Consider the following 19,553-nt stretch of genomic DNA (forward strand, 5'->3'; position numbering starts at 1 on the left):
AAAGATCAAGTATGTTATTCTTCAGGCTATTTCTTATGTAAGAAAATCTGGTGTTATATTTAAAATTGCAGTTGAAAAGTAAGATTTTTGTTACACACTTGATTGTTTGTGTGGTGATGGCTAGCAAATGCAGGATTGCCTTATGTATGCCAGGGACACATTTTACCACCACTGAGGTATACCTCCAGTTCCTAAATTTACAAGCTTTCAAAATACTTACTCTGAGTTCTTTTTTAAAATTAACTTTATTGGTGTGTGTTTGCAGTACATAATCATTTTGGGAAATTGCTACACACACATGTGGCATATTGTGTTTATATTTGGTCCACTATCTTCCCTTCTCCCCTTTCCCAATGCCAAAAAATCAACCTCCCTATTTCTCATCATCTCTTCTTTATTTTAAATTTGTTTTCTTTAGTGAGTTTCTCATATAAGCAAAACTATGTGATATATGTATTTTTTAAACCATGTGATATTTAAGCTCTCTGTCTAATTCACTTTATGGGCTCATGATTCATCCATTTTATTATATCACTCAAATTTGCCCTTCTTTATGACTGATAGGTATATTTTCCTTTATTCGTGTGTTGATGACATCTAAGCTGTTTCACTAGTTTAGCTATTGTGAATTGTGTTGCTGTAAACATGAGTACACATGTATCACTATAATATATTTTTAACTCTTTTTTTTTTTTTTTTGTACGGGGGATTGAACTCAAGACCTCGTACTTGCCAGGCAGGCACTTTTGCCACTGAGCTAAAGCCGTGGCATTTTTTTTTTTTTAACTCTATGGGGCAGAGGGATCCCTGGAATTTTAATTTTTAGTTTTTTGAGAAATGTCCACACGGATTTCTATAGTGGTTGTGTGGTACTAATATAATTACCACCAACAGTGTAGAAATGGAATCTCAGAATTATTTTAATTTGCATTTCCCTGATGACTAAAGATGCTGTGAACATCTTTTCATGTTCTTATTGGCCATTCATACTTTTTTGAGATATGCCTGTTTATTTCATTTGTCTATTTGGGTCATTTGCTATTTATTCCTAGTTTTTTAAAAATTCCTTTTTTTGTTTTGCTTTTTGAGACAGGGTCTCATTACGTAGTTCAGGCTGATCGTGAACTCACTGTGCGTAGCTCAGGCTGGCCTCCAACTCACGGTGATCCTCCTGCCTCTGCCTCCTAAATGCAAGAATTACAGGCATGTGCCACCATACCCAGCTTAACTTTTAGTTCTTTATTCTAGCTATTAGTCCTCTATGACAGAAGTAGTCAGCAAAAATACTTTCCCTTTCTGTAGTTTGTGTCTTTACTCTGTCACTTATTTCCTCTGTTGTGTCCATTTTCAATTTAGTATAATCCCATTTGTTGATTCTTAGTGTTATTTCTTGTATAATTAGAATTCTGTCCAGAATGTCTTTGCCTGTGCCTGTGTCTTTCTAGTTTTTCTTCCAGCACTTTCAGTATTTCTATGTCTAGGTCTTTTATCCATTTTGATGTGATTGCAGTACAGGTGAAAGATAAGGGTCTAATCTCATTCTGCCTGTGAATAACTAGTTTTCCTAAGTGCCATTGTTCAACAGGCTGTTTTTTCTCCAGTGTGTGCTTTTCGCTCCTCTGTCAAAGATCAGATGATTAAAGGTACATGGAATAGTTGCTGTGTCTTGTACTCTGGTGGTTTATATGTCTGTTTTTGTGCTACTACCTGCTGTTTTTATTACTGTAGTTTCATAGTATGCCTTGAAATCTATGATTGTGGTGTCTCCTACTTTGCTCTTTTTGGTCAGAATTGCTTTGGTTAAGTCTGGGTCTCTTGTGTTTCTTTATAAATTTTAGAATTTTTTTCTGCCTAGTTCTGTGAAGAACCTTGTTAGTAGTTTGATTTGACTCATATTAAATGTATGCATTATTTATGGCAATGTGATCATTTTGATGATACTAATTCCACCTGTCAAGGAATTGAGGTTATCTTTAGATAGTGACTGTCCTCTTTAATCTCTGTCTTCAGAGTTCCATATCTTCATTATAGAAGTCTTTTACCTCCTTGGTAAATTCGATTTCCAGGTATTTAATTTTTTGGGAGATACTGTGATTGATGGTTTTCTTGATTTTTTTTCTCAGTGGGTTCATTATTGGTATGGGAATGCTATTATTTTTTCTCTCCTTTCTTTTTGTGACAGGGTCTTGCTATGTAGTTCATAGCTAGCTTTGAACTTATTTTATATCCCAGGCTGGCCTTGAACTCATGGTGATCCTCCTCCCTCTGCCTCCTGAGTGCGGGGATTATAGGCCTGTCCTACCACATCTGGCCACTATTGATTTTTTTTTTTTTTTTTTTTGGTCTTTTTCATTTTTATCGGTACCGGGGATTGAACTCAAGACCGCCTGCTTTCAAGGCAGGTGCTTATGCTGCTGAGCTAAATCCCCAGCCCCTGTGCTTTGATTTTGTACCCTGCTACTTTGCTGAATTTATCAGCTTTAAGACACTTCTGGTGAGGCTGTGTGGGTCATCTATGTGAAGGGCCATGTCATTTGAAAGTGGTTTGACTTCTTCCTTTCCTATTCATATTCCTCTTATTTGGTTCTCTTGCTTGATCTCCTGCTTTACTTTGAATAGGAGTGGTGAGAATGGACAGCCTCGTGTTGTTCTCATTTTAGAGGGAATGCTTTCTGTTTTTCCCTATTCAGTATGATATTGCATATGGGTTTATTACATGACTTTTATTTGAGGTAAGCTCTTTCTGTGTCTATTTTCATCAGGGCTTTTTTTTTAATCGTCAGAGGTGTTGGATTTTGTTCCTTGCCTTTTCTGTGTCCACTGAAATGATCATCTGATTTTTATCCTTGATCCTATTTGTATGGTATATTATATTTATTGATTTACATATGTCATATTATACTATTTTACATCCCTGGTGATGAGGCTGACAATCATGATGTATGATCTTTTAATAATTTGTTTCATTCTGTTTACAAGTATCTTGTTGAGGACTTTTATATCTATGTTCATCAAGGATATTGGCGTACAGGATTTTTTGTTTTTGTTGTTGTTGCTGCTGTTCTTGTTGAGTTCTTTGGTTTTGGGTCAGGGTAATGTTGGCTTCATAGAATGAGTTTGGCAATGTTTCTTCTCTTTCAGTTTCACAAAAGTTCTGGTAAATTTCAGCCGTGAGTTCATCAAGTCGTGTCTCAATTATTGCTCTAGTCACGGTTTTTATGTATTCTTGGTTCAAATTTGTTAAGTCACGTGTGTCTGGGTTTCTTTCAGATTCTCCAATTTATTAGAATATAAATTTGGAAAATGTTTTTTTTTTTTTTAAATAGTCCTTTGAATTTCAGCACCTTATAATTCTACCTTTTTCATTTCCAGTTGCACTGATATGAGCTTTTTCTTTCCTTCTTTTGGTAAGTTTAGAGGTTTTATCTTTTCAAAGAACCAACTTTTTTTTTTTAATTCTTAAGGAGAATCTGTTTACATTATTTTTTATAGTATAAGCAAAATTTCTTCCATAATGTTGTCAACTTTTTCAGTCACTAAATTAAATTTAGATTTTGCTTTAAATATTCCAAAATCCATCCATGTTGTTGGAATTTTAGTCTTACCTAATAAAACTATGGTATTTCTCTGAATGGTAATTTCTGATCAGTGGTCAAATTCCTAGTTTTTGGTATTGGTCTATTTTTCTTGGTCATGCTCCTTGGATCTATAAATGCCAGACTGTTCAGTGGATTTATAATAAACTTTCAAGAAGAAGGGTGATTTCTTGTTTATTATTTACCTGAAATCTTGGCTTGTGTTTGTCTTATAAAACAAAAAGTATGCTCCAAAAATGCCCACAAGCTTAGCTACTAAAATTCTTTTAAAGATCTTCTTTGCCAGTGGTTGTATGGTATGGATCAGAGGTTGCAAACCTATGGCATGAGCATTATTGTGTTTTTCTTTTGAGGCAGAAGATGTTAATATACATGCTGTTTTTTATAAATAAAAACCTCAGTGTACAGGTTTAATTGCATGTTGGCACTTTGTGATAAATAAATGGGTTTTGGGTTGCAGTTTGGCCTCTAAAAGGTTTGCCCTTGCTGGTGGGAAACGTCTTGGTGCGCACATTTGGCAGGAAATGCTCCTAAAAGAACCCACTCTTTGGTAGATTCATTAATTGTTTGCTTGTTTTTTTTAGCCTCAGTTTCATTTCTGATCATTATAACTTCATTTCATCTATAAATTTTAGATCTGGATTGGTCTTATTTTTCTTGTGACTTGGAGATGCATCACTATGTTATTTACCAGGGCTCATTCTGTTTTTCTAATGTTGTCACTCAGTGCTGTAAACTTCCCTTGTAGAACTGCTTTCATTGTAACTCACAGGATCAGATGTGTGGCACTGCCACTGTCATTTAATTACAGGAATTTAAAAATTTCATCCTTATACCTTCCGTGGCCCATTTGTTGTTTGAGAATGTATTACATTTTTAATCTCCACGTGTTTATGCAGTTTCTCTGATTTCTTTTCCTCTTAATTTCTAGTTTTATTCCTTTATGATCTGAGACGCTGTAAGACATTATTTTAATTCTTTTGTACTTAAAAATATGGCCTAAAATACAGTCTACTTTGGAGTAAATTTGATGGGCCAATGTTAGAGGAAATATTCTGTAGATATTAGTTAAATCCATTTGTTCTGTCATGTGATTTAACTCTGGTATTTCTTTTATTTTTAATGTTTTTTAGGGGTCTGATTGACTTGTTAGGGTATACCCTTCTCTTGCTATTCTGTCAGTTAAATTTGAGTTACACATATCTTTTGCTCAGTAATTCGTTAGTGGTGTCTATGTGTTTGTTGTAATTTTAGAGAACCCTATGTACATGCCCACCAGAAGATGTGTACTGGAGTATCAGTAGCATTATGAGAAATACCAGTAAACCAAAGTTGGTAAACTATAGGTTACCCACTTGTGAAAAGATTAATATTTATATGAGAGAATACTGAATAGGAATGAGAATCCATGAACTTCATCACACTTAAATCTCACAAAATACTGAAGGAAATAAAGATAAACCTCAAAGAATATACACTATACAATTATATGTTAATATATCTAAAATACTTACATAGGAACGCACACCTGCACACAAAACCAGAACCCAGTAAAGAAATGTTTACCTGAAACACACTGGTAATGATTGTCTCTGGACCAGAGGGATGTGTTTGGAAAAGGGTCCTTGAAAGGTTTTTGGAATTCCAGCAGTATTCTGCTCTTATGCCTGGGCTCTGGATACTGTGGTATTTTCTTTGTAGTTATTCCCATGGTATATATTTGTCACTTACATTTTCATTGTGAGTTTTATATTTTTCAAAAATTCTTTTTCTAAAAATTTGTCTTAACAAAATCCAAACAGCTTATCAGTTTTAAACATTTGAGCCATAAATCATGACTGACTTCCAACCTTTATCCTTTTTTATTTTAAGTCATATGACTATTTTTGACTGTAGTATTTCAGAATCTTTTCACTGTTAGTGATTAAGTACTACTATTTCCCACTCTGGGAAAACAGTGGTGCTAACCCACCTCATATTGGCATGGGAGAGTTGATTGTACATGTCTTTTTCTGCATATTTAGTGATTAGTAGGTTCAAATTGGTGAGTGTGGGAGTAGGTACTCTGTGGAAATGGGCCAAAGTTACAAAGTTTCACTCAGATGTGTTACCACTCCACTATGTTATTTGCCTTGCTGTATAAAAGGTCTATAAAGAAAAATAACATCAACTAAATAAATATTTTATTTATCTCATTACATTATTAATGCACATGGCAAGAATTATTTCAGATAAAATTCACTAAAATGAACATCTTAGAGGAAGAAGTTTTATAAATAAATCTATAAAATTTTCTAGTGAAAGGTAGGGTAACAGTGGCTCAGTGTGCTAGTGTCATTCTGTTTCACTTTGAATTTGTTTAGCTAGTCTTTAGCTATTCATACTTCAGCAAATTATTTCTTGTCTTTAACTTTTATCATTAAAATGAAGCTGTTATTAATACCGGCTAAGAATCAGCTAATACAAATACAATATTAGGTATAGTGAGTATTCAAATTTTTCTGTTTAAAAATAATTTCCTTATTGCAAGTTTTAAAAATGTATTCTTTATAAAGAGCCTGAGAAATTCTTTAGTTGCATTCTGTTGGACTAAAAATGCTAAATAATTACTTGAAATATCTTCAAGATGATATTTTATTATTTTATTTTTAGGTGATTCCTCCTAAGGAATGGAAGCCACGGCAATGCTATGATGACATTGATAATTTGCTAATTCCAGCACCAATTCAGCAGATGGTCACAGGGCAGTCGGGACTTTTCACCCAATACAACATTCAGAAAAAAGCCATGACAGTGAAGGAGTTCCGGCAGCTGGCTAACAGTGGCAAGTGAGTACATTCAACCTGCTATTTGTGACTACTACAAATAATATATGTGATCATGATGAGGAACTAGAAATGAAAAACAGAGATCTCTTATATGTCTCTTTTAGTTCTCATTTGACTGTTTTGCTCTTTTGGTGGTTGCCTACTAACAGTTTGCAGCTAAAGAAATTGTTCTACATTTTGTTATCTCTTTATACCTATAAATGGGTCTTTCTGTAATTTAGTTGATCGAGTTTTTGATTCTACACACTTCATGTTTTTTAGGCAAACTTTTCTTATGACAGTGTTTAAGCCATACACATATCCCTGGCCCTGAAAATTAGTAATTTTAAAATAAAATCTTGAATGAATTAGAAGCCCAGTTGTGTAGAAAATTATTGTAACTTTTGCAGCTGAAACCAACTCATTTTATGAAGGTCAGGGCTCTGGGAGTGGTCTAGCTGGGTGGTTCTGGCTCACAGGCTCATGAGGTTGTACTTAAAAGCTGCCTTGGCTGCTGTCATCTGCACATTTGACTGGAAGAACTTCAGCAGTGCTCCCATGTGAGACTGTTGGCTGCAGTCCTCAGTGCTTTGTCACATGGACTGTTCTTTATGTTGTAGTAGCTGGTTTCTTGTGGAGCAGAAGCGTCCAAGAAGGACGCTATCAAGGTGGAAATCACAGTTTCTTCTCATATTTGTTCCAAGACAGCTGCCAGGTGCAGTCTACGCTGAAGGACAGGAGAATGAAGTTCTGCCTCCCTCTCCTCCCTCTTCCCTCCCCTTCCTTGTGCTTCCCTTCCCCTTCCCCCTCTTTATCCCTCCACCTCACCTGCTCCGCGCCTTCTCTACCTTTTCCTTCTTTTCCTGTCTTTTGAGACAGGATTTCTGTATGCAGTTCAGGCTGGCCTTGAACTCACTTTGTAGCTCAGGCTGGCTTCAAACTTGCAGCAATCTTGCCTCAGCCTCCTGAATGCTAATTTACAGGCATACATCAGCATGCCTATGTAAAAGTTCTTCTTACAGAGAGGATTATTCAAGAATTTGTGGATATATTTAAAAATTATCAGTGTTAGTCCTCTGTCTGAGGAATGGCAGACAAAATTTCTTCCTACTCTGTAGGTTGTCTCCACTCCATTGGTTGTTTCCTTTGATGTACAGAAGCTTTGTAATTTGATCTGATCCTGTTTGTTGATTCTTGGTATTATTTCTTATGCCATTGGAATTCTCTTCAGAGAGTCCTTGCCGATTCTTGTGTCTTCAAGAGCTTTACATATTTTTACCTTCCAGCAGGTTAAGTGTTTCTGTTTTAATTAACATTTAGGTCTTTGATCATTTCAGTTTCACATATCATAGTGACACATGTAAACCCATGTTTATAGCAGCACAGTTAAATAGCCTATATGTGCATCGACAGATCATGGATAAAGAAGATGTGGTGTTTATACACACTGCAGTACTATGCTGCCATAAAGAAGGATAAACTTAAGACGTTTGTGGGTAAATGAATTCACCTTGAGACCATAATATTTTTTTTTCTTCGGTACTAGGAATCAAACTCAAGACTTTGCGCTTGTCAGGCAGGTGTTGTGCTGCTGAGCTATAACCCTGGGCCTATTAAGTAAATAAATCTGGTATACAAATTTTAGTATCCCATGATTTCTTTTATATGAGAAACTCACAATATAAGTAAAGAGCAAAATAAAGGCTAGATAATAGAAGTTAGGGGATCTTTTTCTTTTTCTTTTTTTTTTTTTGTCTTTTTCCTTTTTATCGGTACCAGGGATCGAACTCACAACTGCCTGCTTGCAAGGCAGGCGCTTATGCCGCTGAGCTAAATCCCCAGCCCCTAGAGGATCTTTTTCAAATGAGAAGGAAACGAGATGGAGTTGGGAGAGGGAAGGAAGGGAAAAAGGATTAAAAAAAACAGAACTGAAGGAAAAAAAGAAATAGCTTTTTCAAACAGGAACAAGATCAAAAGTTGGAGGGAACAGGGAAGAACTGAAGGGAAAAGGGACAAAAAAGAATTAAAGTGTGTGAGGTATATGTACAAATTCCCAATGATAAATGTAATCATTATGTACAAATAAAAATACATAATAAAAAAAATAAAAAATCATTACTTTTGATATAGTAGTTAAAGCCCCAGATGAAGACATGAATCTGACATAAACCAAACCAAACCCAGATGATCAAACAAAATTTAGTTGTCCATATTCTGCAGATGAGCGTGAATGACATGAAGTCTTTGTATGGACTTAGCTGTTATCTTTTTTGTGGGGGACAGGTGTTGAGAGGCAGGGTCTTACTGTGTGTTTCAGGCTGACTTTGAACTTGCTGAGTAACTGAAGTGTCCTCAAACTCATGATCCTTGTGCCTCAGGCTCCCAAGGGCTGGAATTATACCACACTCAATGTAGACATTAAACTTGAAAAAAATATATTTGACATAGTACTGTAAACACATAGTGATATGGAGCTTGAAGAATCTTACCTTTCTGTGTAAGTTCCTCCTGTGGAGTATTCTAGCTATTCCAAAGGATTTTATCCTTAATTTCAAACCCCTTTGAATTTTTTTGGAAGGCATTGGTAGTCTCCTGTTCTTTAACATCTTGTCAGAATATGAAACTTTCGGGCTGGGAATATAGTTCAGTGGTAGAGAGCTTGCCTAGTTTGTGCAAGCCCTTGGCAATACAACGCTACTGCAACTAGAATGTAGAGGAAGTTTTCCCTATACTGTATCTAATGTACACCATTTACTGTGCTCTGCTCTCTTTCTCGTAATACCCATTTCCAGCATTGCTCTTACAGTGTTTATTGAGTGGAACTTCTGCTTGGGTACCTTGATATTTCCAGGGATAATTTATACTTGAGTAATCATTGTATTTATTAAATGCATTAGTTAATACTCTTGATAAGAAGTATCACAGGAAAGGTACAAAATTAGGTTTTGAAAGAAGATAAGGCTTCAGTGATGGTTAGGAATGGAGAAATTTCGTTTTGTGGGTGCTATCCATGTGGACTTTTGAATGATGGTCAGAATAATTTTTACCAAATTTTACAAATTTGGTATTTATTTAAAAATTCAAAAATTATAGAAATATGTTGAATATATATTAAATATAAATTAAATCTGAATATTTAATTCATAGGGACACTCATAATTAGTTATACATGATGATTTTAAATACTAAGAATTGAGCCATGAAGTTCTGTATTCTCTTATAGAGAAACTGATAATTACTGCTAGCCCATTTAATTATACTGCTATGAAGTCTATTTTCTATTATGAGGGAATTTATGTCACTAGGAATTCATTTTATTCACATCTCTGTTCAGTTTTTTCCCTGATTGTACATTGATTGTTCCGGAAGATAGTTATGCAGGTGGCATTATCTGTTCTCTGCATGCATACTGTTCAATGCCATAGTACGTGGGTTATGATAGATGTTTTTGTCTTACATGTCAATTAAATAAAATATCATGAAAACTAAAATGTAGCTCAAGTGGCATAAATTATTGGCAGATTTTATTTATTGACAGAATGTACCTTTTTTCTTTCTTTTTATTTTTTATGTTTTGGTGGATGGGAATTGAACCTAGGGTCTTTACACTGAGCTACACCTCAGCCTTTTTATTACTGTTTTTCATTTAGAGACAAGATCTCACCAAGTTGCTAAGGTTGCCCAAGCTGGACTTGAACTTGCTGTCCTTCTGCTTCAGCCTTCCAGGTGCTGGGATTACAGGTGTAAGCCACCATGCCTGGCTTAAAATTGATTTTTAAATGTTCTTTTTACTCCTGAAGTTTAGCCATTATGGTTGGTTGTCTGAAAGATTATTGCTGATTACATTTTATTTCTTTTGAAGTAAATTTATCTTTTTTTGGATTAATTTCATTATATGTTAAAAGTGCCTCTGAAGCTTATAGTTTTATATTTTCTCTGCCATTTTATTTGGAAATTTTTCTCAAATCTTAGTGAAACAAGAGGCAGAGGCTTGTTTACAGACTTGCACTGGGATCATCTGGTCTACACAGTCCTGTGAAATGGCCCTGAATGGGCCTGATGTTCATGGGGTTTCATCCATCTGTTTCCTTAGTGCGTGCCTTTATGTAGGTATGCAGAACTTATACAACATGCTTGGTATAAGTAGTGGAAATGAGAGTATGCTCATATAGGTGATTGAACAACTTGATCCAAAGAAAACTGGAGACTGTCAACACAGCTGTAGGCTAAAAACATGTAGAGGCGAGTAATACACTCTTCTGTGTCAACTGTGTTACTTATCTGTATTTCCTTCTAGGTCCAAAGATGTGTGCTTTACATAATTATTTGATGGCTCCCTGTCCACAACTCAGCCGCCTTTATCCCTGTTTTATAGAGGTGTAACAGAGTTGCAGGAAGATGCAGCTCCCTCTCCAGTGTTGTGTATCTTTAAAGGTCACATCCGGATTTAGAACCAAGCAACATGGGGCTTGGGCCTTCCTTTGGGAGCTCTGTTACCTGAGTTCAGGGTTCTGGGCAAGAAGGTGTGTGTGACCCAGTTTTAAGCAAACTGACATAGGGCATGGCTGTTAGGTCCATTAGGGGTAGAACCTGCAGCCAGGATTCATCAGAATCAGGTACCAGCCAAGTGAACTGGTCACTTTTTAGTTTAGAATCAGCCATTATTTCAAATATTAAAGTATTTTATCAGTTAACCTCAGTGGACAGTACCACTTTCTCTTGATTTATGAATTTTCAAAACCCAACACATTTCTCTAGAAGCCCTAATAAAAACCATCTCTGCTGCTTCTCCTCGGTGTTCTCCTGCAGTCAGCTCTGGGGAATGTGGCCGGGAACTTACGTTTTTACTCCCACTGCCCCTGGTTAGCTTTGTTAGCTTGTGCTGGTGCTCCTGGTACTGTGGGAGCTGGCTGACAGGGTGGTGAGATGTTGGTACTTAAGAGTGCTTTCACACCCATCCTTTTCATTTCCAGCTTGTGCAGTGAATTTCTAGTGTTCTGGGTAAATGAGAAAATTATTCTGTGTTACGAGTGCAGTTATTCAGTGAAATCGTTTGGTATTCTTGGTTATTGCATAAGTAACCTGTTTGGGGTTTCCAGTGTAGTGAACGTAGTTTTTAGTTCCATAGGGCTAACATCTAAATGTCAAACACACTTCACAGGGATTGCTGCTGCTAAACAACTTTGCTATTTTGTTTCATTATTTTCTGTTTCTGTCTTTGCTTATTCATGAAGAAACACTTTTTTGTGATAAGATTATTGTTAAAATTCAGATAATACAGAGGTGCTTTAATTAGTATGCAGGAAATAACTAATAATTTGGTATAGGCTCTGGCCATGTAATGTATAATTAGAGATATCTTTTTTACATCTACAGGATCATAGGGTAGTAATCTAAAACCTGCTTTATTCATTTTGGAAACATCTTAATGTTAGGACATAGAAACATATACCTTAAATTGGGTATAATGATGCCTATAATCCCAGCATACAGGAGACTAAGGCAGGAGGATCTCCTGGAGTACATAGTGAGACTCTGTCTCCAAAACCAAAGCAATAGAAGAAAGAGCTACCTTATGTTCTGTATGTATTCATTTATTTTTATTATTACTATTAGAGGTTTGCATTATATAGTGATTACAGTCATCATGGGGAGCCAGTGCATGTACATAACACATCTTAATGTTTTTTACATCCCCTTCCTCTGCCTCACCTATGTTTTATATTTATTAAAGCTAATTATTTGTTGCTAGATTTTAGCTCTTGTTTTTAGTAACTGCTCAGCAAGTGTGCTGGGTCATAGATGTTGCACCCATTTCTGTATTGGCAGGAAGGATCTTTGGATTTTAAGGTTGAGAGTAAATATTCTTTGACTTTTGACATGTGTTGAAAAATTATATTCTGGAATGGTTTGTACTAGTTATACTACCAGTTTGGTTGTATAAGAGATTTCATTTTTCCCTTTCCATTATTATGTTAAACATTGCTTATCTAATAATTGTATAGTGTTTTAGCCTGGTTTTATTTTATTGGATTTAAAAAATTTATTTTTTCAGACAATGTCTTGTTACACAGCTCAGGTTGTCCTCAAATTCACTATGTAGTTCAGACTGTCCTCAAATTGATGATCCTTCCGCTTCAGCCTCTTGAGCACTGGGATAAATGTAGGTGTGGGCCATTGACTTGGTTACTTCTTTTGATTTTTAGTGAGATTGTTTTTTGTCAAAATTTCTGTAAATGTTACATCTTTTATGTATAAATCTGTAAATTATTGATTGATTGGTTGATTAATTGTAATGGAGTCTTGTTATATAGTTCAGGCTAGCCTTAAACTTGCAATGTATGTACTATGTAGTCCGGGCTGTTCTTCGAACTGACAGTGATCCTCCTGACTCAGCATCCCAAATGCTGGGATTTACTGTCATGCACCACCACACTCAACTAAAATTTTCATGTATAACTGGTTAAAGATTTTAGAAGTATTTTAAAGGTTAAAACAATGACTTTTAAACTAATTTCTTTTTGTTGCTATCACTTTTATGAAAATATTTTTCTTAATAGTAGAGAATATGAAGTGATCATACAGAATTATTTAGTAATCTTCAGAGTGCTCAGATGTCTATGATCAGTACATTTGTGTATTTATTTTTTGGATTCAACAGCATGGTTGTCTGTAGTATTTACCTTTTGATAGAGTTTTGTTGAGAAAGTGATTTAAATCAGATGTTGGGAAGAATTTTAAAATCATCTTACACAATTGGTTTGTGTTTTTTTTTTTCATTTATCTTTTGTAGATATTGTACTCCAAGATATTTGGACTATGAAGATTTGGAGCGCAAGTACTGGAAGAATTTAACTTTCGTGGCACCCATCTATGGTGCAGATATTAATGGGAGCATATATGATGAGGTATATTTATATTTATAGTAGATTTTGTAAAGGATTATATGATGATACTGTTTTTGTTGATATCTTAGATAGCTAAAGAATAGTCATTTGTTGTGCTTTGGGGTGATCCATAATGCCTCACAGTACAGGAGGAAATACAGACTCATTCTTAGGATTTCTGCAGCTTGTATTTTTTATTTTGAAACAGGGTCTTAGTTGCTCAAACTTGCACAAAGAGGTTTGAACTTTGATATCAGTTGGATTGATTTATTTTTATTTTATTTATTTTTGAGACAAGGTCTGGATTTTAGTTCAGGTTGGCTCGAACTCACTATGTAGCCCAGCCTGGCTTAGAACTACTGGTGAGTACCCTGTCTCAGCCTCCTGAGGTTTCCTACATGGGTGAATCACCACGTTTTAGAAGAAAACCTTTTTCCAGTTTACACCTTTCTGCAGCAATCTTCTTGAGGTTCCTGTTGCTCTACTTCCTAACTCTTGATAATGTCAGTTTTCTTGTTTTGGCTGTTTTGTTGGATATTCATTGTAGTGTCTTGAGTTTTCAAATTGCATTTTGGGATCTTTTCCTTGGTTTATTGGCTGTTTTGATTTCTTCTTTAGTGAGCACGTATTTAAGACTCTTGTTCACTTATGTCTTTGTTATGCTTTTCTTATTGTTTTATATATTTTTTTAATTTTAAAAACAAAAAAACATACAGAATTTCAAAACAAAATAATAGGAAATTAACACTGGTTAATATATTGCGTATTGTTATCTTCACAGTAGTTATTCAGATTAGAAGATGTAGGCATGAAAAAATGATCAAACAATTGAACAGTGAAAGCACAAACTGTTCTTTTTGTTTTTTTTTTTTTAATTTTTTTTTGTCTTTTTTTTTTTCATTTTTATCAGTACCAGGTATCGAACTCACGACTGCCTGCTTGCAAGGCAGGCGCTTATGCCGCTGAGCTAAATCCCCAGCCCCCAAACTGTTCTTTTTGATGAACTAACAGAGAGTAGTCTGGTTGTCTATCTATATTTTTTTACATAGATAGATATGAAGTAGTGGCACAATTTCAGATCTTTTATGTAGATTTCTAATTGTTGGTTATTGGTATTAAAATTTTTTTGAGGATGGACTGACTGTTAGACAGCATTGTAGAATTACCGTTGAATTAGATGTAATAGTGACATAATGGCTATGTAATTTTTTGTAACTGATTAAAGATGGACATTGAAATGTATTAGGTGAAATAGTATAAAGGCTAAGATTTGTTTTTAAAATTCTTTAGAAAACAAACAGTGAGGGACAGGCAACTATTTATGGTTGAAATTAGGTGGATGTATTGTGCTTCAAGTAAAAGAAAAACTGTCTTTTTGCTTTTTATTAGTAAGTAGTGTCCAGTGAAAATTTGTTGTTTATTAAAGTAGCTTGTACTGACATAGGAAAACTGGGAAACAGAAAAACCTAAAGGAAGTAAAAATTGCTTGTAAGCTTACTAAGCAGAAATAACTTCTTTAACAGTTCTTTCCTTTTGATCTTTTGTATGGGTGTATGTATGCATATATGTGTTTCCTGCAGAGGAATCATGGTGGTTTTAGCCAGTTTTTTAGTTTTTGAAGCATTTACAACATTGCTTTCCAGAAGGATCTTTCATTTTACTCTAGTACCAGCATATCTAGACTACCAGTTTTAAATTATACTTTGGATTAAACAATTGATAGTCTTTTTTTTGATATCTCAGTTCCAGCAATTATTTACTTACTTATTTATTTTTTAATGATAATGTATGTGTTACCAGTTTAACATGTTATTCCTACTTTTGGGAGAATGAGCAGTAGTGTATGATAAAAGCAGGGGTCTAGGAAAGAGGCTGAGAGTATTGCCTGGAGTACTGTCTGGAAAGGGGATCTGAGCAAGGATAGTGTGGAGGGAGCCATTGGTGATAAAGGCCATTGGTGACAAAGGGGACAGATGCCAGGGTGCTTACTGAAATGTGTGTGAGTTTGGTGTTTTTAGATTATGCCATCATCAGCAGGACAACTTCAGTTTATTTCAGCACTTGCCTTGTCTAGATCCCAGTTTCAAAATGTGCCATGTATCAAATGGCACCTTGCTTGTGCCAATGAATTGTGTGGAATTTCCAGAGATGGATGAGGCAGAGTATATATTGCTGGAGTACAAATACTTGGTGCAACTTGGATCCTAATGAACTTAAATTGCTTTTCCAAAGTTACAGGCCAGTAGAAGGAGTGCTGCATCCTCTTGTCCCCCACAGCAGTTCTAGAGAAGCGGTCATGCATAGTCAGTCTTATTCTGTGGAAATGTATCAGACAAGGTTTTTGTCAACTCACGTTGCCCCCAAGCTAACCGGCTGTTTGTACCTTCTCCATGGTTTGTTTCTGGTGGCATTGTGGCAAATGCTCCGGCCTCTGAGAGGAAGAATAACCTGAGGGACCAGCCAGATCCTAGCCTGAGAAGTTGCATGTCTGATTGCTCCAAAATTTAAAAAAATTTTTCGAAACACCTCTTTGGATAAGTTAACCTTTTCATTCCTTTCTTAATGCATATATAACTAAGAGGAGCTAAATATTTGGGGTCACTTTCAGAATAGTTACCATAAAAGTGTTCTACACTTTATATTTGATGATACAGTAGTATAATCATTGTCTGCAAAGACTGTTATACTTAACAGTTTATTGGTTGCATTTGAAAACCAGTATTCTTTGACACAGCTTCAAGGGAACATTGACTTTAGACTTCAGATTTGACTAACTTTATTCATGAAAAGCCAAGGAGCAAAATCCAGTGGTTTGAAAACATGCTGTTTTAAAGCATTCTCAGAACTTAGAGATTTTAAGTTTGGGAATCTGTCATTGTAGGAAGACCTAAAACGTACTCTATTTTTTTGGTTTGTTTCGTTTTTAATAGAATTTCGGTAGTCTATGAGGGAGCATTTAGAGGCTCTTGAACTGGACTGACATTTTCAGTTCTTTTGTAGCATGAATACATGAGAGAATTGTTGTGAACCACTGCTAGTAAACTAAACAAACCATACACAAGATACCTCAGTTCAAACACAGGACAAATACTTGTATTTATCCCCTAGGTGTCAATAGAGAATAAAAGAAAAATAGTGCGTTAATGCCAGTGATGCAGAGTGTGACAATAACAACCGACAGGGATATGGAATCATTGTGATTGGTGTGCATTGAATATGCCTATATTTTGTTTAGCAGTTGTAATTTTATAATGTTGAATTATTTGGTTCAATATTTAAGTTGTACAGAGAACTAATTCTGTGGTTAATGGCATTATTTTGAATGGAATCATAGAGTCATCATATTATAGTTGTATTCCCCTCATCATTTCTACTTATGGCTAATTGCCGTTAATCTTCAAAGAGCCATTGCGAATGATAACTTATTTGTGGTTGGGGTGGGAATTCTTGGAGAGGGTATGTCTTACCCTCTTATGTTTGTGCAAGCTGTCAGACAGCTTGCACAAACAAAGGTAGATAAGATCCTGGCTCTCAAGTAGTTTACAGACCCAGAGGGGCAGAAGGTGCATTTACAACTTTTCTTGTAAAGAAAGGAAGGGTCTGGTAAACCCAGGGTTTGTGGCTGTGGTCCCCCTTTTATTCTGCAGTTTCTTTCACAATTTGATTTTCTTAGTTTCTCCAAAAATATCTTAGTCAGCTTGGCAGTAGCAATTTCCTGTTTGCTCCAGTGGTGACTCCTTGTAAACAGTTGAGCATATGGGATGGCAGGGCCACAGAGCTCCAAGAATGTCAACTGGGTTCAAGCCTCAAGATGAGAGGCTATGACTTCCCAGGGTACAAAAATTTACATATCAGAAAGTAAAGTAACAGCCTCCTAAATATTTAAGTGCTACCCTAATTGAGTTATGCAGATTAGTCCTTTTGCATTATTTTCTCTCTGCATATTGCAGAGGTGCTTTCTAGTGTCCTAGCTAGACCTAACTCACAAACTCACATAATTCCCACCATATTCACCATCACTCATCCTTGAGACACTCCATTTTTCATTAATAAATGCTGGGTGATGCCTTGAATCAAGCCCTTTGTTCTATAAATCCTATTCTGACTGGACTCAGGACTTCTTGGCTGCCCTTAACTATAAATATGTCTTAGTGTCTTTATTCTCGCTGTGGGTTGCACTGGAGGTGGTAGATTGAAATTAACTCACCGGGGTACCAATAACATTTCAATGGAATTGCAAATATAAACTTTCTAGACTGCAAGGTGCACAGGGAAAGAGATTATGATATTTGGATTACAACAACCACAGTCCTCCTACCTCAGCCTGCAGAGTGCTGGGATTACAGGGGTGTGCCACCAAACCTGGCTGGAAAAGGTGTTTAAGATGACCAGTGACTGTTCTGACTTCTCCACTGGCCTTTGAAGGCAGGGCTGCATCTTTGTTCTCCGTGAGAGCTTGAGAATAGACATCAGTATTACCTGCACTGGTGCAGTGATGAAGTAAGTCATTCAGGCTTGTGTTCTTTGCTATCTTGGGCTACATTTCTAGCAGTATACATCTTATCATATATAATGACTCTCTTAATGATAGTATTGCTTCATTACAGCCAGGTTTAAAATGGAACTTCCACATGCTTTGCTGACACAGCTACATTATCATCATAATCAGTAACACAGAAAGATTGCCTGGTGTATTGCCTAGTGTGTTCAGAAGAGGTTTCTTTGCAAAAGTTTTCCTTTTGCTGAGTGATGGCAGATAGATCTTTCTGTAATCCTTATCTTCTTTTTCCATGGCTCACGCTTTCTCCACTTGAATGCCTTGTAGCATTAACAGTTTATATTGGCTCTTTTGAGCTGCTACATTTTTTTACCAACAATTTTAGCTTTTACTCCTTTCAGAGGTCCTACAGAGCAGGTCCTAACCCTACAGAGCAGCTTAGCTTTCTTTACCTGCTAAATATACTTGTACGTGTTTTATTTTAAAATAAAGTTGCGCATTGGCATTTCATTGAGGTTGAGAATTTTCTTTGTGTGTAACCATCTTTCATGAGTTTTCTGCTTTTACTGTGGAAGGTAGCTGTACCTTGCTGTGAGGACCAGCTGCCTCAGGCATGATCTTGAGCTTGTGCCATCTCTCACTGTGATTGGATCTGTCCTATCACTTTGAAATTTGGCTCCATCACCAAGACATGTTCCTCCCCCACTGCTGCTGCTCTAGATCTTTTTGGGTACCCACCACTCTCTTATGCACTACCCTTGTATTCGGTGGTCTCGTACACCCAGCATGGTTATCAGCCCACAGACCAAGGAATTTTAGTTTTTCAAAATATTGTGTTGGCTGGAGCAGTGCAGGAAAGCTTTCCAGGAAAGCTGGTACTGAAAAGATTAGGACATGTCAAGATCATGCAACCCACTTTGTACTCTTTCTAGGCTTTTCTTGGTTGCTAATGCTCATTTACTTTTCCCTCAGGCTTTTCCACATTCTCAGGAGACATGTTCAGTGATGGGAAGATGATAGCAATAATGTGCAGTGTGTCTAATACCATGTGGGCTGGGTGTATGACCCTTAAGACATTAGAGCTCCAACTTAACTGCTGTCTCTCTTCTCTTATTGAGAATTGTGTGTCATAGAAAAATTTTGACTGGACAGTGAATTTCGGGTAAAAAATTCATATCATTAAGGCATGCATTTGGAAAATAAGTACAGAAAAATGAAGGACATGTGTATTTTTGTATTTCTTCTGCAGTAGACTGCAGTGATGGCAGCTATCATTTGGCATATGCTTTCTAACCCTAGTCCCTAACATGTCTGTTGTAAAAAGTACACTGAAGTAACTAGACTTGCTGAGTACGTGGCAATAGAAAATGCGCCTGGGGCCAAACTGGAGTTTCCTGAATGTTTTTGGTTGTTTTTACATCTTAAAAAAATCTTTGGTACTATTTTAGTAGGGAAGTGATATAGTCAGAGTCATGCTTTAGCAAATGTGACTTGATAACAGATTCTGAGATGGACTGGTTACATCAAGAGGCTTGGAAAGTGCTGTGGATAAGGAGGATGAGGGATTGAGGGGATCAAGAGACCTTTTTCTATGATGTTACATCATGTCGCCCTCTCTCCCTTTGTTCTCCCTCTTTCCTTTCAGTTGTAGATATACTTTTTGTTCAAAACAAAGTCTTTAAAAAACCCTCAAACCTAAACCCAAACCCAAACCCAAACTCAAACCCAGGTCTCCCTGTGTAGTTCAGGCTGACCTCCAACATCC

The 19,553-nt window shown here is 36.2% G+C and overlaps 1 protein-coding gene and 1 pseudogene across 4 annotated transcripts in view; one reads left to right on the forward strand and one right to left on the reverse strand.

Moving 5' to 3' along the window:
• Positions 1–19,553, forward strand: part of Kdm4c (lysine demethylase 4C) — a 354,968-nt gene that overhangs the window by 41,334 nt on the left and 294,081 nt on the right. For all 4 annotated transcript variants that reach the window (XM_013155087.3, XM_003472256.5, XM_023566045.2 and 1 more), the window contains exons 3-4: positions 6,249–6,424; positions 13,197–13,311. In XM_013155087.3, coding sequence (XP_013010541.1) covers positions 6,249–6,424; positions 13,197–13,311 — 291 coding nt within the window. The remainder of the gene's footprint in view (positions 1–6,248; positions 6,425–13,196; positions 13,312–19,553) is intronic.
• Positions 3,679–5,307, reverse strand: LOC134475116 (protein CEBPZOS-like; annotated as a pseudogene).

This window comes from Cavia porcellus, unplaced genomic scaffold, assembly GCF_034190915.1.
Source record: "Cavia porcellus strain 051 isolate PalLab524CR breed Dunkin Hartley unplaced genomic scaffold, mCavPor4.1 scaffold_1, whole genome shotgun sequence".
Taxonomy (NCBI): Eukaryota; Metazoa; Chordata; class Mammalia; order Rodentia; family Caviidae; genus Cavia; species Cavia porcellus.